Source organism: Peromyscus leucopus, chromosome 11 (assembly GCF_004664715.2).
Source record: "Peromyscus leucopus breed LL Stock chromosome 11, UCI_PerLeu_2.1, whole genome shotgun sequence".
Classification (NCBI taxonomy): domain Eukaryota; kingdom Metazoa; phylum Chordata; class Mammalia; order Rodentia; family Cricetidae; genus Peromyscus; species Peromyscus leucopus.
Window position 1 is genome coordinate 41,006,824 of NC_051072.1, and position 26,647 is coordinate 41,033,470.

Consider the following 26,647-nt stretch of genomic DNA (forward strand, 5'->3'; position numbering starts at 1 on the left):
TCTCTCTCATACACACATACAAACACACTCCAGAAAAAAAAAGTGAGTTGTTTGTCTCTTGTATTGCTGTTACTTATTTACTTATAAACTTTAACGTTTTCGCTTTGTTTGCCCCACTAGGTGCGGGAGATGTTGAAGATGAGAGACTCCAATGGGGCCCGTATGTTGACCTTGATCACCGAGCAGTTCATGGCTGACCCTCGCCTGTCACTTTGGCGGCAGCAAGGCACGGCGATGACTGACAAATACAGGCAGCTCTGGGATGAGCTTGGTAAATGAATTTCCCGTCACACTACACTGAGCTAGCCGTGTGGAGATAGACAAGAGTGGGCTCTTTAAGAACGTGGTCCTGGTGATGCAGGAGAGAGCTGCTGCGTGCAAGCCTGTGTCGGCGTGCTTTGGGCAGATGAGTGGGAAGAGCAGCCGTGGCAGAGCCTGGGGAGTGTCTGCTCCTGGGTGAAGCCAGTGCAGGAATCTCCCTTTAAGTGCTTGGTGAAAGATTCTGTGTTTTCAGAACAAATCGTTTATGTTATAGGACCAGTTACTATTTCACCTCAGTTTTTGAGTCTGCCTTGCTTTTTTCTGTAGCTAGAGTTTTCCTGCCTGGCCCATGGTCAGGACAAATCTCTCACCTGCCAGTCCCACAGCCACTCAGACCCAACCAAGTAAACACAGAGACTTATATTGCTTACAAACTGTATGGCCATGGCAGGCTTCTTGCTAACTGTTCTTACATCTTAAATTAATTCATTTTTATAAATCTATACCTTGCCACGTGGCTCGTTACTTACCTGCATCTTCACATGCTGCTTGTCAGGGCTGCATCTGGCAGTGTCTCTTTCCGCCTCCCTGTTCTCTCAATTCTCCTCTCTGTTAGTCCCGCCTATACTTCCTGCCTGGCCACTGGCCAGTCAGTGTTTTATTTATTGACCAATCAGAGCAATTTGACATACAGACCATCCCATAGCATTTTTCCCTCATTAGAATTCTCAAAAGTGATTTGAATACTCTGCATTTTCATCTGATACAGACCTTGTTCTTTGGAATTGTTCTTGAGAATGGAAAAGATACGGCAAACTCTAAAATTTATTGCCCAAAATTTCTGGTGATTAAAGTTGTAAATATAACAGGTACCTGAAAAAAAAAAAGAGAGATTTTCTTGTCATGATCAGCATGAAAATACTGGGAATGAGTCTCCTTACCCAATGCTCAGTTCTAAGAAATAAAACTTGATAATACATTTGTTACCTGTCTTTCTGTTAAGAAATCTATAGGGTGACAAACACGTATCACCGTCTGTCAGTTTAAAAAGAAGAAAATGCTTGCTGCATATGTACTGCCGTGAGATTCCTGATGAGTGATGATGCACCACCGCCTGGTGTGTTGTGATCCCAGGCCTAGACTAGCTCAAGAGGAACATTGTCTCGGAAGTTCCTCCATGATCATAATGGAAGGCACTTTTGAGATGAACTATTCGGAGATAAGGAAACTGAGTTCCAGGGAGCAGATTTCTATAAGTTGGTGAGATGGACAATTAGGATTATACAATAAGCTACTAAAAATTGATGTCAGTATTCTTGCTTGCTTGTTCAGGGACTTGATTGTAGGTAGAAACTCTGGTTGGTTTGTTTCTATAGTAGTACATCTGCTACATGCCAACTATTAGGGTGTTTCTATTAATATTTTTTAAAAATAGTATCTTGTATCTGGTACTTTTCTTGGGTCTCTCGAAATATTGTAGTAGCTTTTTCCCATTCAAATTTAAATCAATCTTTTAAAACAGTAAATAGCTTCCATGTGTTAGTCTGAGGGCATGGTGTGGTACTGAAGAACACAGGGTAATACATGGTTTACATAAATATTACGGAAAACTGAGTGATTTAGTTTTCCAAATAGCCTTTTAAGCTTGTGACGTCATGAATTCACTAGTCTGTTTATAAAGGTTAAAAAACACTAGCATTAAAATCCAATAATTGGGTGCTGGAGAGATGGCTCAGTGGTTAAGAGCACTGACTGTTCTTCTAGAGGACCCAGGTTCAATTCCCAGCACCCACATGGCAGCTAACAACTGTATAACTGTATAACAACTGTATAACTGTATAAAATATTAAGTTGTGATGCTTAGAAATGTGAAAGTACTATTTTTACTCGTTAGAAAGAAAATGCCACTTGGATAATTTGGTGGCCAAAAAAGAAAGAATACAAGGGATAAAATGTGAACAAACTTAACAGTGTTCGCATTAATCTGTAGTCAGATCTCACCTTTCCAGGTTGGCTTTGAAAACTGTGTGTCAAGACCTTCATTCAGAGCCAGGAGGTCTCATTGGTGGAAGATCTTGGCAGCTGATTCTAGTTATATTCTCAAACAGGATTACTTTATTAAGAGTCAGGTTTTATTCAAGTTGTTTGATTTCAGACAGGGATCAAGAAAACACACACACACACACACACACACACACACACACACACACACTCTCACACACATCTACAGGTACACACACTGTCCCACCTCCTCCCCCCAGCACCACCCCCGCTTTCTTTCTTCCGCTGCCCCACCTTGAAATCATTACTAGACTAGTGAACAGCCTGTGCACTCTGGTGCCAAGTAGAGCTCACTTGCCGTTGAGTGGGAATCGAAGATTTGTGAGGAATCCCCTATAGAAGTCATAGTAGACATCACATCTTGATATTTGTTCACCAAAAAATTAACTTAAAGTTCCTTCTATTCTACAAAAGGAAAGGCTTTTGCTTCTTAATAAAATGGGGGAATTTGACTTTGTGCCCCTACACAGGGCTCACATTGCTTCAAGGCTGTGCTCTGGAATTAAATGCTGAGCACTGCCAGATGCCAGACATTGAGAAGAGGCTGAGTTTTGTGGGCAAATGGGATCTGCAAGTTAATTGGTGTTTTCTGCAGGCTTCTGGCTGTGAAATGAAATTGGAAGCCCTTTAGCCACATGGATAATACAGGACCTGAATACAAATGTCACATGTCACCATCAGGACCCACTGTGAGACAATAGTGTTCCCACTCCAACATTGCACCATTACAGATCATTTAAATATGGGGATTACATTTACACTAAAAGCCCCATTTGCCTTTTACTGCAATTTAAATGTCCTCTTAGCAAAAGCTAAGTGACAAATTAAATGAAAAAAGTGCCCACATTTTTAAAGCTGTAATGCAAAACAACCTTTTATTGCTTCTCATGTGCCACGAATGAATCATTATACTTGTCAACCCTAAACCAAGCCATAATTGGAGCAGCTACTGTTATCAAAGTGGGGCCGCTCCGTGACAGCTTAATAAAGCCGAAACTGTTAAATTAAATCCCAGATGCTTAACTCCTTAGCACCACCAGTGGCTTCGATGGGTCCATCCCTGGCAGTGGCCAATACACCAGGAGAGGAAAAGAGATTGCTGGCATGAAAGCTTCCCTGTGATAAGTGTACAAGTATCATAGCCAACTAACTCTGCGTCTTGGCAAAGGACCCAGAGCCATCAGATTGTCAGCCAGAAAATGACAGAATCGTTTTCCTAGGACCAGATAGCCCCCCCCCCAAGATTTGTAACTTTCTGGTTATATGTGATTTATGAAATTTCACACTGTTGATGCTTCAGAAATAGTTCAAAATAGCACATTCATTTTCTAAACTCTTCCTTGTTACATAAATACGTGCAAAGTTGCTTTGGGCAGCCCATTTCTTCCCCCATTCTCCTGCTAACAAAGCGGCTAGTTTTTCCCAGGCCTTCCCAATCTGAGTGCCTGTGATACTCGTGTGGGCTGAGTTAATTTTTGTGATTTACTCCCTGATGTTCATAATGTAGGATGAAATAGATACAGATGCATTCTATTAAGACCTTGCTTATTGCACTTCATTTGCAGATGCATTTATCTTGTGCATGAATCAGTTTTTTTTTCAGATAATAATTTTACTCTCTGTGTGTGATGTTCATTTTCCCAAACACATGGCAGTGCTCTGAAGATGAGTAATTTTGAATCATAATCAGCTATGGGGAAAAGTCTGTATGACAGTAAGACAGAAAAGCAAGCCCCATGGCAATGGTAGAGAAGGCCACATGTTTGATCAGGGCCATGAGTTTGGTAGTCAGTCAAACACATGCTTCCGCTCTTACCGTCTTTATTAGTGACGCACATGTTTTCTGGGAAGCAGATCCCAGAAAGACTTGTGGACTGAAAGAACAACCCAGGGCTGACTTGTGGCAAGCACACCTACTGTTATCCCTAATGGCTGCCTGTCCACCACAATTACTATGCAAGTCTTTAGGGATGAAGGAGTATAGTGTAACCTCTCACAGGCTTTGGTGGGTCTCTTTCCTTAAATGTTTTACAAGACTGTAATTTTACTTTACATCATAAAGCTATAGGTTGTGGCTGCCAGTCTATTAACACCTAATTAAAATGGATGTCATTAGAGGAAACAGTTAAATGCAATTTAATTACAGCTTTTGTCACATGGAAAATTCTTAACTTTCCAAGTGTTGTCTACCTTTCCCCCCACGTTTCAAACACTTAGTTTTCTCTTGGAGGAAAACCATGAGCTTTGCTGTCTAGTGTGTGAACCCTTCTCACAGGAAGAAGAGGAGCTGTAAGGGCAGAACAAACCCATACTGAGTTTGTTCACGTATTTCTTGAGAACAAGGTGGTGGCTCTTGTAATTCTTTTCACATCTTTTCACCTGGGGACTGACTTTGTGTGAGCAGGAGCTGGCAGAGTTAAGCATTTCTTTCTAATTCTAATTTCATTTGAAGAATACGCAACAACTATTATATTCCAGGGTCAGGTGTGAGGCTGAGTGGTAGTACATACACCCAGGGCACTTGGAATCAAGGTACATTTTTAGTCACCAGTAGAGGACTCAACCCACCAGTTGGAGCCTCATTTATAGAAAAATACTAAAAATGACCTGCTCCCTGGACCCAGAATACTTTCTGATCTGCATCCCAGATGCAAATAGCAATTCTTTTGCACCTACTCTGTTATTTTTGAAGTCACACATTCAGAATAATCCTCTTAATTTAAGATGACTGTTCACAGCCAGAAATGAAAATCTGAATGTTCTGTTCTGGGGAATGCCATCTTACATCTCTGAACACGACAGGCTTAATAACTGCCACCCTTTGTTTCTATGGCAAATTTATATACTTTGGCTTGACATACATTCAAGTCAGTTATGGTTAGAAACAGACCAAGGAGCCACTGTTTCACACGAAACTAGAAAGCCGTACAAAAGGGCTTGTTGTATACAGGGTTACTCTGTTAGACCATGGAGCAAACAGCAATCCCCAGAAAGTCCTTGCAGCAGAAAGATGTCAACACAGACTGGGAAACCTCCATACAGCTGTCAGGGTAGAACTCAGGTCTAATGAAGTGCTCATCGGGGCTTACTTGTCATCTATCAGTCTGTCTTCCCCTGGGCACAAGAAGAATTCAGCTTTGCCGCTGCATGTGCTGCTGGCGCCTCCTTCCCCTTCTTTCCAGAAGTTTCATTTCACAGCACAAAGCACTATATCCAGAAGAATAGACGAGCTGGATCTAGATTTTAATGTTAGTAAACTAGTGAACTGCTAGTAAAGAGGGAGTTGAGACTTGCAAACCTCAGGAGACATGTAAATTAAAACAGTTATAATGAACCAGCAAGTCAGGGATGGATGGTAGGTGTCAATGGGAAGAAGTGCCTGGAGAAGCAGTGCCTGGGAGTGTCCCAGGAGGGAGAAGCATTGTGGAGCAAGACGAGAAGGCTCAGTGAGAAAGGTGTTTCCTGTCAAAATCAGAGGTGTACGCTCTCCAATCCAGCCTTGTTCGTTGGTGCTTAACCTAAGAGAGGAGGAGAGGGGACAGAGAGAGCAGAGGACATGGACTTGGGTTTTTTTTTTGTTTTGTTTTTTTTTTTTTTTTTTTTTTAATTTCCCATTTTGGTCCAACTACTGTTGTTAGCACAGTTATCCACACTTACTTCTCAAGCACTATACTCGGCAGTTTCTTGTGTGTGTCATGCTGATTAATCCTTAAAATAACGCTGGGATGTAGGTATAATTTTTAGTGCTAATTTTCAACCAAGAAAATGGAATCTCAAGCAGGCTAGACAGCATTATCAGTTTATCCTAAAATACTGTTTGATGTATCTGCCAGGCATCTATACTTTGTATAGGCCAAGTGGAGGTGACCAAGTGGCCATAAGTCTTGGCAAAAGGGCTTTTCCTGTTTACCCACCCTCACTATGGCATCATCCTGACTGAACTTGGCCCAGGTAGTTTGTTGCCTATCAGCAGCCATGTGTCCAGAGATTCTAGCTTCAGACCTTTTGGGGAAAGCAAACACACTGAACAACCACTTACTGTTGCTTTGGAGAGCAGTAACTATAGCTCAGTAAGCTGATCACAAGCACAGGGAGTACAAGCTTATAGTTGGGGCCCAGTAAAGTCTGAATTATGTTCTCCAGTCCCTTTTGGTGATGGTTGATGAAGACCTTTTGAGCAATGTCTTTGTTCTGGCCTATACCTGGCTCTGATGGCAGTCCTGGAGGTGGTGACACTCCTTGATCTCATGCAGTCTGTAGGTTCTGTGATCTTTCCTGCTCATGAACCATCCTGCCTTGGGGCAGAGTGGGCTCCTGTCTTGATCTCCTTTTCTTCCTGTGTTATAATTTGGAGCTTTTTCTGAATGCAAGGCACTGCGCGTATGAGGTTCTAAAATGTATACTTCTCTCCAGCATTGTTCTCAGAATACTTGGTTGCTGCTGGGTCCTCCTACCAGGGCCTGAATTTTGTAGTTCTATGACTTCATGCCTCTTAAACTGAAGTACTGTGTTCTGTGGCTACAGGCCTTTGAATTCTCTTGCTGAGGAGTTTAGAGGAGGTTGGTTTTCTCTGCTTCACAAAGTAATTTGTAGTTTAAATCAGAAGTTATGAAGGAAAGAATGTATTCTTTACAGGAGCAAACTTATGATAAATACTTCGCATGCAATTATCTGAACTGTCTTTCTTTTGACTATAGTTTCTAGGATTTAATTATCCATTTAATACCCCACGTAGGAAAGAGAAAAACTGTAAATATGTATTAATAGGAAGTAATAGGCTCTCAGGATTAAATGAGATCATTATAGGTCGCTTGGTTTCATTACAGAACAAATGGAAGATTCTTAAAGATGCTATAGTCCAAGTCATCTGCATGTACAATTAAATCATTTATAACAAATTTAGATGGTTTAGAATAATTTCACATTTGTGTTTTTATAAACCTGTTCTAAATATAGACTGTAGCAATTTGGCTAGAAGTTAAGATATGGTTTGTTGTAGTACAATCATGTGTGCATACTGTATAGCAGTATTTACCAAAAATGGACTCTTTATACTTTGTTTAATGTTGTTGATTTATAACAGTTCATTTATAATACACATTCTGCTTACGTTAGTGGCTAATAGGAATCTCAGAATTGGTATAAGATGTTCTTCTTTTCCCCTTGAAATAATTTCTAGGAAAGTTCTGTCCCCACTTTCTAAGAGCTATTACTGTTCTTTTCCCCAGGAAACAATCACCAACGGGGAAATGCAGCCAAAGTGCCTCTGCTGGACTGTGGATCTAGAAGGATTGTCATGGTGTAGGATGTAGAGCAGTGGTTCTCAACCTTCACTGCGACCCTTTAGTACAGTTCCTCATGCTGTGGTGACCCCCAACCATAAAATTATTTCATTGCTAATTCATAACTGTAATTTTGCTACTGTTATGAATTGTAATGTAAATATCTGATATGCAGGGTATCTGATCTGTGACCCCTGTGAAGGAGCCAAGACCCACAGTTTGAGAACCCCTGATGTAGAGGGAGTTTAAGTGAAGAAAGAAAGGCTGTGGGGCATTTCTTCCTTTGATGTAGCAGCATACAGAGATCGTTGAGGACTGAGACGCTTCACCTTAAGCCATTTGGAATTCGCAAGGGCTTTGCAGAGAATCGGACATGCCAGGAGTAGATTGAAAGAGGGGCATCTGAAGGCAGGCCAGAAGCAGCCACCAAGGCTACTCTTGGTGTATGCTGGCACTGGGCAAGGCATTTTACAGATGCTATTGTTGCATTAAGTGGTTAGTCTACAGGCATGGAGAACCCAAAGTTATAAGGCATGTTTGCCCACCTTGGGAGATGTTCAGCCACTGTCCAGCAAAGCCCTAGGGGTAGAAGAGGACTCAGGAGGAGGCAGGTCCCACTCAGGCACAGCACTATGATTTACTGTGTTAAATGCTAGACTTCCTGGGAACAGTTTCGTGGAATAAAGAATAGAAATGTGTATTTCATAATCACTGTCTTCAATAGTGATTCCTTAAAATAGTCACTTTTCTTGAGATATAAACAAAATGACTTCAGTTTACACAGGCAACTTTCTTGTCTTCTTTGGTGGCAGAAAGAATGCTAAATAATTTGTAGCAAACGAATTTTTGTGAGGCTACTATGGGCTTGTCTGATAATTTTGTAACATTTTAATGACTTACTTTAGAATTTCAAAATTAAAATTTTAAAAAATGCCACCAGAGTAAGAGACTTACTGGACTGAGTTGACAGCCCCACCCGGGGACTGTGTTTTTTACTTTGACCTGGTGATAGAGCAGCCAGGGACAGTGATGGTGTCTGGACTGTGGGTAACACACTGGGCCCTCTGGCCTTTTCTCTCGCAAAGGTAACGTTTGAAATGGAAAGGGAAATCTGATTTTGATCCATGACAGTCACACTTTGTTGACTCCTTTCATTCTGGAAAATATTAGTAAAGTTTGAATTTTTGCATTAGCGGTACTGGGAAAGAATATAAAAAGCATTCATAAAATGGAAATCAGAACAGGTACCTTGCAATGGCTTAGATTGGGAGTAGCAGCTTGGATAATCCAAGACAGCATTGGCGGAGGCCCAGGCAGGTCCCAGTTAGAACTGAGAGAAAACCATGTTGGGAGAAATGCCTTGGCAGTACTGCTAAGAGCACAAAAATTTCTCTGTATCACACATCATCAACGTGCTTAGCATATATAGTCACTCTGGTGAACAGGTCGGACATACATAGAATGTGTACTTTCCTAGACATGTAGACCAAATCATATAAAGAGGTGTTTTTTGAAAGCATTAAACTACTTAGTGTATTTAATATTAATATTAATATTGATAGTGTTCTTGTTATCGCTGTCACTGTTAAGACATGAAACTAATTTTCTGGTCATCTTTTTAAAAAATGTTTTTAATCCTTGCCTTTTTTTTTTTTAAAAAAATTATACCATCTTTTCCCCTTCTGTTCAAGTAACTAGAACATTGAAAGTAACACATGTTGTTAGCTAATCTTCCTGTAAAGGTGAAAAATATATCTGGCATCTAGTTGGTGCTCAATAAATATTTGTGAAGATGAAAGTAAATGAATAATTGATGTACAATGACATCTATCTTCTTGGAAGCTTTAAGAAGCATATTTTTAGTAGTAAACACTTCAAAAACATTCATCTTCAATGTGTCATCAATTTTCTATTCTCCCACCTCTGCCCAGGATATTCTTGGGTGCCCCTGTGTTCATGCACACACACATGCATCCTGAAATGCAAACAGTTTAAAGTGCAGAAGGGCACTGATTCCCCCTTGCCATCCATGCTGCAGGTAATCTATTGCATTAATCACGCAGCCTGTGGGAAATGCATGGGGAGTGATTATACTATCATACACAATACAATCAGCATGAAGCACTTGTCAAGACCAATACATCAAAGTTTAATTCAGTAATAGAATGAATTAGAGCAAAATGAAACATTCTACTCTCTAGGAAACCCACACCCATCCTAAGTTCTTTTTGCACTTCACAGAAAAGTGAGTGCATTCAGAAATTGTTTTTACGAACAAACCAGAGTTCCAATCAGACAGACTATTGCAAGAACCCCCTCCCCTGTATCTTTGGTATCTCACTCAAATGTTGATGGTGTTTACCTCACCATCGATACTCTAGAAAGATCAGCACTGGTCAATATGATCACTTCTTAGTATGGCTTTTGATGGATTTCTGTCCTAATTGGTTCTCAGTGCTCACCAAAAGGAAGACAACTTTCTGAGGCTCAGTGATGTGCTTCAGTATAAATACCAGAAGTGCTTTGCCCAAGAAATAGCAGGTAGATTAACAAGAACCTACTTGTGTGTCCTGTAGTACCATGTATGACAGTTGTGTATGTGTACTGCAGTTGGGGAACTCACAATCTAGTCAGGACACAGAATAAATAAGTGGGAAATAAAAGGCAGTCTAAGACAACCACCAAAAAAAAATTATATAATATGAAGCATGCTGAATAAACCATTTGAGGATCGATCTTCAACATCTCATACATTAAAATGAAGTGAGTCACTATTATAAGAAGTCACTTGCCAACTGAGTCTTTTCAGAAATAGGTTTATATGGAATTGGAGTCGTGACCATTGAATGAGCCATGGAACTGTTTATGAAGATGTTTCAGAAATAAAGCCAGCGCAGAACACATGAAAGCGTCCACGCAGGCTCCCGAGTCATTCCTTTACCTCACCTATTTACTGCATTTTCTCAGAGTACAAAACCACCTGCCGCCACTCTGCCTTTCTCCTTGCCTCAGATTTTTCTGTCTTTCCTTTGCTCCCTTGAAATGGAGAGGGATGCCGAGGGTGTGGAAGAGCTGGTTCTGTGATCTCCCGCTGAGTGAGCCTCCTAATGAGGCCAAGCTCATGGCACTGACAGATCAAATGCGGTGGGGAAGCTTGTTTATTAGATCGTGAATGAGATCCAGGATGTCAGTTACTCCCTTTAACTGCTTTCCTTCTTGACAAAAACAAAGAAACTTGACTTAAAATTTTTCTGGGAGCCTGGTTAGATGATAACTAAGCTTATGCCATTTAGCAGGGAGTTTAGCCCAGCTTAACCCAAGCAGTCTTAAAACTTGCTTCATTATATCCCTTGGTCTGGTTTTGAAAATTTTCCAGGAATGTTTTAATAAATTAAAAGCTAGCGTATCAAATTTAAAGAAGAATGTGTTGCCAGTTAAACTTACTTTTCCAAATATGGAGTGATTGATGTATTAAAACTTCATTATGCTGATAATAACACTGTCATAATTAGGGTCACGGTTTTCGTATGGTCTGACCCAAGAAGTTTTGTGACTGTAGTTTGCCTAGCACAACTAATTATGCCAGTGATCTCCTATTTGTGACTGCAATTAGGTATTTCATGGCCTCTAAATAAATATGATTAGATAATTGGATCATGCATGAAATTTATACTATTATAATAGCCTCTGAGAACAACAGTAAATACTGTAATTTATTTTATAACCATGGAACCCTTGGAAATACTGAAAGTGGTTGCTTTACTTGGCCTGCTACTACTTGGTAAGGCTTTACGTGACACTAGTATGTAGACGCTAAACTTTCCAGCTAACTGCACTCACTTTTTGTGAATGTGGAACAAAGCAAAATGAGCCTTTGCCTTTGAATGTGTTAGAGATGGTGATGTTGTCTGTCTCCCTCCTCTGCCCTGCACTGGCCTTTTCCCTGTCATCACCATCTCTGCTTTCCCGACACCGCGCACATGAGTTAGCTTCCTAGGAATTAGTGAGGAGAGCCACGTTTATGAATGAGTTCAGAGCTATCCAGCAGAGAAGATGAACAGGTTTATTTTAATTAATCTATCTCCTTCCCTCTCTTAAAAAAAAAAACAAAAAACACAAAAATCTATGACAATCACTGAATGGTTTGATATTAGCAACAAAAAGACAAAGGGAACTGCATATAGGGTTAGGAATCGTGAGCATCTGCAGCTGATTTCTTTGCTCACAATTCATAATGCTGTGTCCAGGAATATACTCCAGCAGGCCGAAAGGGTCCTCAGTTGCATGCATTTCCCCAAAAATGCTGGTGTAGACTTAACTTTAACAGAGCTGACCATAGTGTTTCCAGACAAAACAGATTTCATCTGACTTGAATAATCAATCTTGAATACTATGTTTAGCTTTTGTTTGCCCATCTACTGTTTTAATCTATACTGAAATTACTTATTTTCTGTGCCTGTCAGTTCTGAAAAGTGCAGTTTTATTTTGTTTAGTTGGGCTTTATTTAGACGGGCCTATGGTCCTTGTTTGAGTGTACTTTCTTATATGTGATCTGAGTGTCTCAGAACACAATTACAGGCAGGGTGGGGTTTTAGGAGAGGGCTTAGTAGTTTAGAGCACTGGCTTTAGAGCAGAGGACCCAGGCTTGATTCCCAGCACCCACACAATGGTTCACAGCCACCTATGACTCCAATTCAGAGGATCATGATACCCTCTTCTGACCTCCACAGGGACCAGGCCCACATAGCAAACAGACATGCATGCAGGCCACACAATCATACAGTAAAAACAAAGATATGTTTTAAAAGAACACAGTTAAATAAAAGTACAGAGTTATGATTAGCTTTAAGGATTTCAGGATACTCTTAATTTTAGTTAATGAAATATTTATATTTTAAAATAGAATGAAATGATTCTGTCAAAAAAACTAAAAATAGTCTTGGAATTTTCAGAAATCCAAACTTAAAAAAACAACAAGAAGAAAAAACAAGCCTTTTGAATGCATAGCTAGACTAAAAGCTAAGCTGCTGTAGTGTTTAAGGACATTGTTTTGCAGGGAACAAGAAGCCTTGGACAGGATTCTTATTCTCTCCGCTAGTAGCGGCATCTCTGTAAACTTTAGTCTCTTTGTCTACAGGATAGTGCTTTTTGTTTGTGTGTGTTTTTTTTAAGGTAATGTGATAATTATGTAAACATTTAAACAGGGTTAATGTGTTATTTAAAGCAGGGTTAATGTGAGGTAAAGAATCAGTAAAATGACAGCAATTATTGCCAGGTAAATAAGTATGGATGCCATTCACTTTTAGAAATGTTAGTTGAATTAGATAGAACAATCTTTGTACCCTAAAGATAGACATTTAAAAACGTTAAATGTAGAATCTAATTAGAAACCCAACATGTGTAACTTGATATTGTTAGGATTTTCCTGGAAGGGATAAAAATTTGCATACAAAGCAGCATGTAATAATAATGCAGCGTATTTGGATACCTTCTCTTTTGTTAAGTTTTTATAATGGCTGCTTGTTTGGCTTACAGCTCTTTCATCTGTTGAGTGATTTATTTGAACTTGATTATTTGAGCTAATAATATTCACACATGCACAAGTTATCCTCCATTGTGGAAGTTTGTCCCTTGTATTATATGATGTTTATATGACTAAAATAATACCGCATCTGGCCAAATATCTTTTAGAAGGGTTCAGAACCATTATTTTGAATGTTGGGCCATATTTTAGAGAAAAAAAATACCATTAAGAAAGGCTAATGTCTGTGATAGATTCAGGAATAGGTGTTTGTTATTCTTAAAATAGATATATTTGCTAAATTTAAAATGATTATCTGTAAATGTTACTGATAATGGGTAATAGTCATGAGTGAACTGAGTCAAAACCAGACAAATTTATCTTTCTACAATGTCAAAATTTACTGGACAGACTTGCCGCTGTTTTAGAGCCTGGCAGCAGGGTCAGAGTTGAGCTCCAAGAGTGAGGTGATGCTAAGGGCAGGCAGGGAGGGATCCAAAATACCCTGTGGGTGAACAGAGTTCATAGGTGACAGGTCCAGACAGGTGACTAAGAGAATAGACCGCAGTTCCAGTAGGCTGAATAACCAGTTGAGGGCTGAGTGAGACTGTCCCCAGACATAGTCACAGGTTATCTGCATCTCGATGCACATAGCAAGTCGTCATATGATAGACTGATTGTCTGTGTTGATCACTTCTTTATTATTGTCCAAGTGAGGTTACACCCTTCCCTTAGTGATGTATATTTGATGAGTTCTTGGTCCTCGTTTTCCTGATAGGATTTCATCACATCTATATGCCTCTACAGTAGCAGTTCACCCTGATAAATTTATAGAGTGATACCCTTTCTACTCCCAGGAATAAGTCATTGATCAGTCTTTGCCAGTGGGTGGCACCAGACAGATGGGGGCCACTCATTGTCTCTTTAAATGCAAAGTTATCTACCATCCTCAAAATAGAGTCAAAAGCTGCTTGTAAAAATGGAGTCTCTGAATGTATAGGCACAAACTGAAAAAAAAAAAAATTCTGCTATTGGCTTAACTTAGAGCTGAGTACAGCCTGATCTCAACAGTAATAGAGAATAAAGTCTTACAAATTCAATATAATAAATAGTTGGCTAATTCTGACTAGTTAATTTTTTATTTTAGGCAGAATTATATAGCTAGTATTCACAAAAATGAAAGCACTAAAATTATTATATTTAAAAACAAATACTCATCTGTGGCAAATACATGGCTAATGACTTACTTTTCCATTTCATAATCTAGCAAGTTTTCAAGTGTTGGCAGTTGTGATAGACTAAGCTGGCCACAGATTGTTTGCTCCTCTCTTTGTGGTAAGGCATCAGTGTTTCCTCTCTTGAATCTAGGCACATTTTATCAGTTGGGACAGGTTGTGAGTCAAAACTAGCAGTGTCCATTTCTTGTCTCTTGGAAGTTCATTCATGGAATTTCTGTGTATGAAGCCTGGCTGTCTGAGGCAGTGTGAAGTTGGCAGAAACAGTGGGAAACAGCCCTATGAGTTAGGTAGAAATTATGTCCCTGTTGTTTTCAGTTAGGGAGCTGGCACCACAGAGGCTCGGTGGACTTGTCCAGAGTGGTATGACTGGGCATCCATGTCTTGCCCTTTGAGACCAAAGCTTGTTGGTGAAAAGAAAAATTTCTGTTGGAAATGTAAGCAGTGAGTGTGTGATGTGGAGTAAAATGGTATTGATAATTCACATATCTAAATGTTTACTAGAAAAAAACTGGTGGGTAAAATTAGTTCTTCTCACCCACTTTTACTGAGAGTAGATCTGTTTTACTGATGTTTTGTTGGTGGTGGAATACAGAAGTAACCAAAAAGATTTCCATGACAGTTTGAATGTTCTGTTTCTGTACCTTTACCTTTCTGCCCATGTTCTCTAACTGGTTGAGGTCAGATATGGAATGTGAGCAGACCTAAGACTGCTAAGTAGGCAGAACTGCTTCCTTTGGTGAAAAGTATTTGTACATTTCCTTGGGTGAAGGAATTTGCTTCCTTAGTTTGAGGTTAATTTTCCTGGATGTTGTTTGACTGAAATCGCTCACTTGGTGAGGACTGGTCAGGGCAGTAGAAGAGAAGGATGAAGTCATGCTGGGTGGTTTTTATTAGGGTTTTTTTTTTTTTTTCTTTCTTTCTGTTGCTATGATAAAAACACCGTGACCACAGTAACTTCCAGAAGAAAGTTTATTTTGGCTTTCATACAATTTCAGAGGAGTAAGAGGCAGGCATGGGGCAGGTTCAGAGAGCTTTTGAGAACGTACATCTTCAAAGTAAAGCACAAAGCAGAATATGCCCATTGGAAGTGGGGCGAGGCTGAATAATCTCAGAGCCTGCCCAGCTGCTGCGTTTTCTGAGCTGCACTACCTAAAAACCTCACCACCAACTGAGAATGTGTTACTCAAATGCTAGAGCCTGTGGAGTGCATATCTCACTTGATTGACCACATTCCAATCCCTGGCACCCATAGGCTCATGGTCAGATCATAATGCAAAAATGCATATAGTCCAACTTCAAACATCCCCATAGTCTGTCACAGTCTCAACACTGTTTAAATGTCCAAAGTCTCTTCTGAGACTCAAGGTAACTCTAAACTATTAACTCCTTGGGGAGAAAAAAAGAGGAAATTCTATACCTCCAATATAAATAAGCACAGAAAATACAATGTCATTCCAAAAGGGCATAGTTAGGAAATGCCTGATCTAAGCCACCTAGCAGGGCAAACACTAAATCTTGTAACTCCGTGTGCAGTGTTTGGGACTTTAATTTCAAGGACTTAGATGGTTCTTCCCTTCGAGCTTTGCTGCCCTCTCTGGGCCTTCATTCAGGGACTCCTCTGCCACATGCTGCCAAGGCTCAGTGGCTCTCTGAAACTGTGGTAGAAGAATCCACAATCTTTCATGCCTCTAAACCCAGCCCATGTGAATCACACTGCTAATTCCAACTGCCAGTGGTCCCTGGCCCCTCTTTATCACATCAGCTGTAGATTTTTTAATTGGTTGCTTTCTGTAAGCAGAAGTACCATAGGCTCTCCTGTAGAAGTTGGAAGATCAGCTGAGTGGGGTCTTGCCCAGGAAATACCTCTGCTTTTGTTCCAGTGCAGAGCAAGGATTTTCTTTGTGGGTCTAATTTCCTTAGCAATTACATCCTCTTTGAGCACATGCCTTGGCTTCAACATTGAACTTCCTAGTGCTCTTTCTCTTTCCAAACTGCACATTCCCCATTTCTTCCTATGCTGCTTGTTTTTGTTCACTGTAGGCCTGCATAAGGGAAATCAGTAACAACCATGCCACGGACTCAACATTATGCAGTCTTGAAATCTCCTCCACCAAAGAAATTAGTCCATTACTTTTTAAATTATTCTCACGCTAGTTCTCAGGACATGAACAGAAGGCAGCCAGATTCTTCATTAAAAATTTCATGTGAATGGCCTCTAAACCATTGCTATTATTCCCCATTTGAAACCTCCTCAACTGAACCTCCATAGTTCATATTGCTCTCAGCACTACTGTTTCCAGGCTCTTACTGGAATTCCCTACCTTTAAGCTCTGGTTTCAACCAGTTTTCTGGTCCAAAGTTCTAGTTTTCCAAAAGGAAAGAAACCAACATGGTAAGCTTCTTAACAACAGCCATTCTGGTGTCAACTTCTATATTAGTTACTTTCCTGTTGCTGTGATAAAACAACATGATCAGAAGCAACTTAGGAAAGAAAAAATTGGCTTATGGTTCCACAGGGACAAGAGTTCATATAATAACAAGTGGCAAGCATGGCTGCAGGAACCTGAAAGCTCACACCTTCAAACACAAGTGCAAAGCAGAGAAGGGAAGAAAGGGCAAGGCTATATAATCTCAAAGCCCACCCCTATGATGTTCTTCCTGCAGCAGGGCTCTGCTGCTTAAACCTGCCAAGCCATGTGGCCAGCTGGGAATCATGCTCAAATGTCTGAACCTATAGGGAACATTTCTAATCCAAATCATCGCAGTGGTAGAAAAAGCTAGAGCTGAACTATGGCGTGGATAATTCTGAAACTAGGTGATACACCATTATTTACTTTGAGGCACTGAACCTAGGAATTGGTTTAAATATATGGAGTTTGTTTTCACTGTAATTTGGAGCAAGCAAGCATCCTGTATAAGGAAAACAAGAAGTACCCTACTGTGTGTGCTGCAGCTCCACCACAGGGTCCCGGCAATGCTGACTTCCAACCAAACCTCACCACCTTTCCACTGAATCCTTGAAAGGGTTACCTTTCAGAGAAATCATAAAGTGGAGTTTATTAATTAAAGAACTTCTCTTAAGGCTTCAAATACTTCAGGCACACTGGAGGGAAAGAAGATAAATGCCCAGAGTGGGACCTTGAATTAATAAAATTTGGAGAATGACTTACTCAATTTGGTTAATTTGGTTATTAAGGCTAATTGCAGCCTTTGTAGTAATGACTGTTAAGATAAAAGACGATATCTATTATGGCACTAAATTTGAATCTAGCATTAAGAACACCCATTCAGGATGAAACCTCTCTTTAGGGAAGTGAGCAATAAAAGGATGTTACAAGCAAATTAGTAAAGACTTAGCTTTTTGGGAAAAAAAAAAAGAATTTTTCCTGAAAAATGAAAATTTTCTAATTAGGGAAATACGAGCATGAAAATCCAAGGCAGAAGGACACAGTCAATAAGACAAAATGACAGCCTACAGAATGGGAAAAGATCTTCACCAACCCCACATCTGACAGAGGGCTGATCTTCAAAATATATAAAGAACTCAAAAAGCTAGACTTCAAAATACTGAACAATACAATTTAAAAATGCTCTACAGAGCTTAACAGAGAATTCTCAACAGAAGAATCTCAAATGACTGAAAGGCATTTAAGGAATTGCTCAACATCCTTAATTATCAGGGAAGTACAAATCAAAACAACTCTGAGATACCATCTTACACCTGTCAGAATGGCTAAGATCAAAAACACTGAAGAACAGCTTATGTTGGAGAGGATGTGGAGCAAGGGGAACACTCCTCCACTGTTGGTGGAAATGCAAACTTGTACAGCCACTCTGGAAATCAGTATGGCGGTTTCTCAGAAAATTGGGAATAAGTCTTTCTCAAGACCCAGTTATGCCACTCTTGGACATATACCCAAGGAATGCTCAATCTTACCACAAGAACACATGCTCAGCTATGTTCATATCAGTGTTATTCATAATAGTCAGAACCTGGAAACAACCTAGATGTTGTAGACTGGTCTACTCTGGTGACCAGTCTACCAATAACCTAGCTGTCATCATAGAACCTTTGTCTAGTGACTGATGGAGGCAGATGCAGAGATCCATGGCCAGGCACCAGGCTGAGCTCCAGGAATCCAATCGATGAGAGAGAGAAGGGATTCTGCAGGCGAGGGACATCGAGATCATGATAGGAAGACGTGCAGAGATGACCGGCCACACTAGTGGAAGCCCATGAACTGTGGACTGGTGGCTATGGAGCCTCCATGGGACTGGACTAAGCCCTCTGAATACGGAAGACGGTTGTTTAGCTTGAACTGTTTGGGGGGCACCCAGGAAGGGGTATTGGGATCTGTCTCTGGTCTATGGACAGGCTTTTGGGAATCCAGTGTCTGCAGTATGACGCCTTAAATTGCTTACAAACTGTATGGCCACGGCAGGCTTTTTGTTCTAGTTCTTATATCTTAAATTAACCCCTATCTATTAGTCTATAAGTTGCCACATGGCTCGTAGTTTACCAGTATCTTAACATCTTTTCATGGCGGCGGCTGGCAGTGTCTCTCTGACTCTGCCTTCCTGTTCCCAGAATTCTCTTCTCTGCTTGTCCTGCCTTTACTTCCTGCCTGGCTCCTGGCCAATCAGGATTTTATTTATACAGAGTAATATCCACAGCAAATCTCTTTTCATCAGGTCATATAAAAATCATTGAAATGAGCAAAGAACACTTAGGATTTTGTGTTAAAGGTTCTCAGCCTGAGTTTGATTTTTCTCATGGCTGCAGTCTGAATATTTGTAACTACCCTAGCTTCACATGAGTTCAAATCTCATGCTGTTTGAGAAGATAGAGTTTTGCTTTACAGACTGTTTGAATGGAAGTTTCCTATCCACCACCAGTCCCCACCCCCTACCAGTACCCTCCACACCAGTTGTTCAACCGATCAGCTTACATTGACACATTTTTACTCAAAGCTTATGGTATTATGGTATTTCAGGAGAGTTGGTGCTCAGTGCTGCATGTTTCATAGGTTTGGATGAATGCTTCATGGCGTATGCCTGCCTTTACAGAGTCATACTCTGAGGAGTTTCACCATCTTAAACGTTCTCTGTCCTCGTCCCATTATCCATGGCTTTCTTTACCCTAATTCCTGGGGCAACCACTGATAACCCTCCCTCATCTCGATTAGTTTGCCTTTTGCAAATTTTATACACACACACACACACACACACACACACACACACATACACACTCTGGAGCCTCTTCATATTGGCTTCTATTGCTCAGTGTTTACTTAATTTCCTGCACGGCTCTTAGAGCCCACGTCTTTGTTTTGCTCATTTTGTTGGTTTGTACAGTTTTCTTTGTGACTCTGAGAAGGCTGTACATAACTTGAATTATTGTTCATTGTTACAGCCGTGGCTTGAGGATGCCTCCCCCCCCCCCCCCCGCCCCCATCTCGTTCTCTTGTCTGTGTAGTGCAAGGTCTTTCACTTGGAGGAAGACAATTTTACCTCTTTTTATTTCACAGATCATGCTTTTATTACCCTCATTCATATTTTTATCTAACTCAAGATAATTTGCTGAGAGCTTTTTGGTCTTAAGTTTGCTGTTTAGGTGTGTGGTCCATTTTTATTTGTTTTCCTCAGTTGATAGTGTTGTTGGGGTATTTGCTAATTTTCTGTGTACATGTCTATCACTTATATAGAGAGAAGTGTTGAAGTCTACTAAGAAGCTGAAACTTTGCTGGTTTTCCTTCCAGCTCTGTCTCTTGTTACTTGTGTGTAAAGCCTTGTTAGGTACAGCTCAGAATTGTATTTTTGGAGAGAACGTTTATCACCATGTAATGTCCGACTCCATACTTCTCCTCACATCTATAGTGAAGTTCCAGCTTTTTTTCCATAGCATCTTCATGGTCTTCCTAATCCTTTTACATTTACTGTTACATGTCATGTACAGCATAATATTGTTTCCTTAGCTTTTAATCTGACTTGATTCCACCACCACCACTGGGTTATTTTTTTGGTTTTTTGAAACAGGATTTCTCTGTGTAGCTTTGGAGCCTTTCCTGGAACTCACTCTGTAGCTCAGCCTGGCCTCAAACTCATAGAGATCCACCTGCCTCTGCCTCTTACCTGGGATTAAAGGAGGGCGCCACCACCAACCGGCTGATTTCCCCTTTTAATTGGTATGTTTAGGACATAGGTACATTCTGCACATGCGCGCGCGCGCGCGCACACACATATAATTGCCAGTGCTGAGTTGAACCCATGGCCTTGTGCATGTGAGGCAAGCACTGAGTTGCATCTCCTGCTCTAGACCACTTGTGTCTCATGAAATTATTGGTATAATTGAATATATTTCTTTTTATTCCTTTTGTTTCTGTTCTCTCTATACTGACTTGTTTTCATGAACTTTCTCTTAATTGAATTGTTGTTAAATTTAACTTTGGTTATCCTTTTTATTTTGTGTTTATTTCAAGTGGCATTATAGCAAAATATGCCTACACCTAATACTGAATTAACTACTTTTGCCATACTAAATGTCTAATAATCATAGATCTCTTTATCTCCCTCTTTGCTATAGGTATTAAAATATATTTTATTCATTTAAAAATTTATAAGACAGTGTTTGAATTTTTGTTTTGAACATTCATACATATTTCCAAAGAACAGAAATGGCAAAATAACCTATTTCCTCAGACATCATCTCTGTTATTCTCCCTTTATTTACAGATTGTCAACTTTCTTTTTGTTGTTATGTCTTTTTAATCAGGAAAACTTAGCTTTAGCATTTTTCTAAAATAGATCTTTTAGCATTGCATGCTGTTACGTTTTTCTTATTCTGAGAATACCTGTATTTCACCATATTTCCTGGGTGATTTTGTCACTGCTCATAGACTTCCAGATTGGCTTTCCAATCCCTTTTAAAACTCAGCCAGTATCATTCATTGTATTCTGTCCTGGGTGAGAAATCAGTAGTTATTTGAACCATTATTCTATAGATGCTTTGTATTTTCTTTGGCTTCATTTTGTTGTTTGGTTGGTTTTTATTCGGCTTTCAGCAGCTTGCTTATGCTACGGTTGGTCATGGTTTTCTTTGAGCTGACCCTATTTTTGAGGGTGACTAAACTTCTTTGGCTTGTAAATTAATACCATTCTGCAAATCTGAAAAGTTTTTAGTAATTATTTCTTTCAAAGTTTTCTACTTCTCATCTTGGAATCCAGTGACACAAATGCTAAGAAACATTTTGCTCTTTGCCGTCCTGTCTTTAAGATTCTGTTTAACACCATCTAGGTGTTCTGTTTGTCCCACGAGGTAGTTCCTCTCCTTAAGTTCACTCTTTGCTCTGTCACCATTCAGCTTTTGGTCCCATTCGATAACTTTATTTAACATACTGCTTTTCCACTTCTAAAGTTTCTGTTTAGTCCTTTTTTACAGTTTTCATTTCATTACTGGGGATGATGTTATGTCTTTTTTCCCTCTTAATTACTTTTACCTTCGTCTCACAGAGCACAATTACTGGGACTATCAAGTCTCTAATTCTAACATCTTGCTCATCTGACTTGACATCTTTTGAGAGTTGACACTTTTTCCTGTTTCTTTGTTAGCCAAGATTTTAGATTCTGGACAGTTTGGATATTATAAGAGTCAGGGTTCTATGAAAATTCCCTAGAGGGTGAAAAAATTAAAACAAGCAACTGACTAAGGTGATGGGACCATAACTCATCAAACCACCTTTGGATGAGGACTCCAGTGTCAGTGGTCAGAGCCTTGGCTGGTTCTGCCTTGCTTCTGTCTCGTGCATGCTGTGCTGAGGACTTGGCTCTCCTCAGCAGCTCCGATCTCGGTGCTCTCCTTTTCCAGTATGCACTGGGGGAAAAGCAAGTTTCCATTTTTTCATGCATGTGTCCCTTCATAGTTCCTTGAGTGAAGTTACTTATAGTATTCAAATCCAGAGGAAATGGGGCAGGGGGCGATGGAAAATAAAAACAAACAAACAAAAAAAACAAAAAAAAAAACCCAGCCATATGGCTCACTTACTGCCTTATTTCTTCTCTTTGGCCAGCTCACTGATGGTTATTTCTCAGAGTCCTTGGGTTACTGCTTTTTATTTTGTCCAGAGTTATTAATTGTAATCATTGAGAGAAAGAGACACTTTAGTGAGCTTATTCCATCTTGGCTGACTGTTTTGTTTTTAAATGGCATTTGAAAATTTTAAAATATAGATTGTTAATATCTGTGGCTTAGACAAGTTGAAGGTATTTTTTACAAACTTGGTGTGTTTAATTTAAATTATTTTATATTTATAGTATTAGGGGCACTAAATAGGAAAGACAGCTAACCAGTACTTTTGGTCAAAGAAAATAGTATTCATCCCTTTCATTCTATTTCTTTTACCCAGCTGACAGAGAACCATCAGAGCACAGATGTTTGTGCATGCCTTCCTAGAGAAAACATATTGTGAATGCTCTGGGGGTATTGGTATCATCTTATTTAGAAATTAATACTGTAAAATTTGTGAAATATTTGTGTGAACTATGCAGAAAGCATAAATTCACCATTATCTTATTATTTAAATTATGAGTTATTCCTTTCCCTTACATTCATTTTCACTTTTGAAACACTTAGAGAAATGCTTATTAATAGGTATCTTAGCATTTAGTGATTACATGAAGACTGGTACCTGTTGAATTGCTTAGGAAAGTGTGCTTAATGTAACTGATTGTGGTTTGGTTTGGTTTGGTTTGGTTTGGTTTGGTTGACTCTGAGATGGTAGTTGACTGCTCTGGAACTCACTGTATACCACAGACTTCCTTAGATTTGTGACTCTCGTGCCCTCGCCTCCCAAATGACAGCTGTGTGTCACTATGCCTGGCTTTGAGTTTTATTTTATTTATATTTATTTTATTTGAGTTTTATTTGTAAAAGATTTATTTCACTGACTTCAAAGCCTAAATGATTTTAACTCCATTTACATATGTGTTTGTGTGTGTATGCATGAGAATGTGTGTACACATCCACACATAATTGTGGATACTAATAAACAATGTTTGAAAATCGTGTAAGGAGACTAGGAAACGTGTTCATAGTATAATTTTATCCTTATAAATTCTTTGTATAATTTTATTACACAAAGATAATCTTTGAAAATAAATTTAATTTGGGGAAAGAATGATTTGGAATCATGTATTAAAAGGCTAATGTGTACACTCTGTGTTGAAATTGAACCCTGGGATTGTTTATATTATTGACTTTTATATATAAAGTATAATACAAATAAGAAGGTACTTACAGTTAGAACATGTAAAATACATCTCATCTTCATGTGTAACAGCACTTAGGTCTTTGGTTTAGCATTAGGCTATACGTTGTCTAAATTAGGAGAACTGACAGACTTTTGTCCATCTTGAAGTGATTCCAAATTTTTCTTAAGCTCTTAGCCTTGAACCTTTTTTGTAATATTTTGAAATGTCTTTGTCCTCTTTAAAAATTAGGTGCTCTGTGGATGTGTATAGTCTTAAACCCCCACTGTAAGTTGGAGCAGAAGGCCAGCTGGCTAAAACAACTGAAGAAATGGAACAGTGTTGACGTCTGTCCATGGGAGGATGGAAATCATGGCAGTGAATTACCCAACCTAACCAATGCCCTGCCTCAGGGTGCAAATGCCAACCAAGGTGAGTCCACGATGGCATCCTGCCCATTCTCATCTGCTTCTTCGTACATGTTTGTAATGGTAACAGATAATGAATGTGGGGATTTACTTAATTCAAGGACAATACATGTTTACTTTGAATGTGTGCATCTATTTTAAGTGAGAACATTATTTTTTATGCACATTGCAGATGGATATGATATGTACTGATGTGGATTAAAATGATCTCCTAATAGTTTGAATTTTACTTTTTAATTAAAAATATAGAGTAGGGCAGTAATATATTACTGTGTAAAACAGTATTGAGAGACTTGAGGATCTCTGGCTTTGTTGGCCATTTCATACTTGGGCTATTGTATATTTAATTAAAAGTTTCCTAGATTTAGAATATAGAGCAAGGAGATGTGGAACTGAGGGGCCAGTGATACTGTTGGCACTTACATCAGGGCAATTTCTTACTGTGAAAGATTGGATAGTCTTTCTGTCCCATTCATAGTAGGTAAATAGTGCTCCCAGATCTTGCAGAATAATCTATTATTTTATCCTGTTATTTCAGTTTCTCTTCCATCTTTTAAAAACAAACTGCCCCTTAGCTTGACTTTCTTCTCTGAGACATTGCCGAATTTTCTGGTCTTTTTCAGAAACACATTTTTAACTTGTTAAGTCTTGGACAAATCTGCTATCATTCGCTAACTCATACCAGTATTCATGCATGACTTTGTTTGCTGGGGGACTTGAAAGTGATTTAAATCATATGATAGAAGTAAGATTGGAATCAACATTGGAAGGCCCAAGAATCATACATCCTTTGCTGGCCACAGAGGAGCTGGTATTCCTGAAAGGGATGCTATGCAGTGTGCAGAGTTCCAATGTGTTGTTAACAGGGTCTCCGTCTTTACAAAGAAAGTCCACAGGGACTAGTCCAATCAAAAGAGGTTTCAGGGCCTAGAAGGATGATTGGCAGGCTCTATTTTAACTGGAGATGCTTACCTTGGGAATTCAGTATTTGAAGTCTACCCTGTCTGTATCATGCTCATGGTGATGTTATTTAATAATTAAATGTACCCCTCAGATCTCCATTTTTTTCCAAGTTGTCGGGTTTAATCGGTCAACGTTCATTCTTCTCATTGCTAGGGAAAGGTTCTTTGATGTCTCCATAGGTGACCTTTAATCTTTTGTTTCTATAATTGGAGGTTTTTCTGGGTTTTGAGTTTTGGTTGCTGCTATTTTGAGGGGACTGCTACTTTGATGTACTACACTTTGCATTTTACTTTCTCTTTATAATGTTACTTTGGGTTTAATATGAAAATTCTGTAGGCCCTGGAAACTGGGATGGGTCTGGAGACATTGCTCAGTCTCCAAGAGCACTCACTGCTTTCGCAGAGAACCAGGGCTCAGTTCCCAGCACTTGCATAGCAGCTTACAACCATCTGTAACTCCAGTTCCAGGGCATCTAATGAATGCCCTATCTGGCCTCTATGGGCATAGATACACAAGGAAGCAAAACACCAACATATTTAAAGAAGTGTTCTGGCTTCCAGGACACCACAGTTCATTTTACTTACAGTTTGGTCTAGGCAGTGTAAATCCTGGTCTGTATTCCAAAGGCAGTGCTTGGAAGCTATTGTGCCAAAAGGCACCAGGGTGTCTGCTTTTACCAGAACACTCACAGCCCTTTCTGAGGGGTTGTGATAAGAGCCATTCCCCGAGAGGGTGCTGGTTATCATCCTGCAGAGGGTATGTTTACTCATACCCGAATACCCCTCTGGAGCCTGGAGACTGAGGGACAAAAGCCACGGCATCACACAGAGGTCACTGTGCCTGTGGATAGATGTGTTTCACACACACATGTTAGAGTGCACACGCAGGGCTTCTGATGCCCACCATGGCTAGAGTGACTTGTTAGACTAGTGAACAGCATCCAGATCATACTCTTTCAGCAAAAAGCCGGTTTCTTTTTTGTAGGTGTTTTTTAAAAAAAAGAAGAAGAATTATTTCCTTTTGGCTCTCCCAAATTTCCAATTTGTTGTTATAGACACTTAATTTTTTAATGTTTATGAATTTGTGTATATCAGTTTTGTGCTTCTCGTGTGATATGGCCTTCATGATCATTTAAATATAATTTTGTGAGAGTTTAGCCCTTTTGTGACTATCGGTTTTGTTGGTATCTTGGAGCAAACCAATTTTAAAAGCTGTGCTGCTATGAAACAGGAACAATGCAGTTTATTCTTCTAAGGACACCACACTATGTGCTTGTATTGGTATCAGAGAGCCAAGGCAATACTTGGACCCTTAACTCACTTTTATAGCATGCATAATAGCAAGTGGCTATTTGGAAGTCTTTAGTTTTTTGGTTTTACCTCTGCAATTTGAAGTAAACAAACTGAATGCTAAGGCCACTTAAAAATACCTATAGAATACTTGAATTTTAGGACATTTGCTTATGAGAGGTCCCAAAATGGGTTTCTTCCTGGGAAGAGCACATTTGTTTTGCTTGACAAAAGGCTGTTACAAGTTGGGCCCATCCTTCCAATTTTGCAAGAGTCACAGCAGATGATCACTTATGTCTCTTTATCTGTTCTCTGTGCACTTCGATATGTCTTCCTCTAGATATGGATAGCAGCGTTGATG

The 26,647-nt window shown here is 39.6% G+C and overlaps 1 protein-coding gene across 1 annotated transcript in view; it reads left to right on the forward strand.

The window, feature by feature from the left end:
• Positions 1 to 26,647, forward strand: part of Zswim6 (zinc finger SWIM-type containing 6) — a 181,337-nt gene that overhangs the window by 134,288 nt on the left and 20,402 nt on the right. The window contains exons 4-5 of the mRNA XM_028884236.2: positions 121 to 271; positions 23,859 to 24,038. Of these exons, the coding sequence (XP_028740069.1) occupies positions 121 to 271; positions 23,859 to 24,038 (331 nt within the window). The remainder of the gene's footprint in view (positions 1 to 120; positions 272 to 23,858; positions 24,039 to 26,647) is intronic.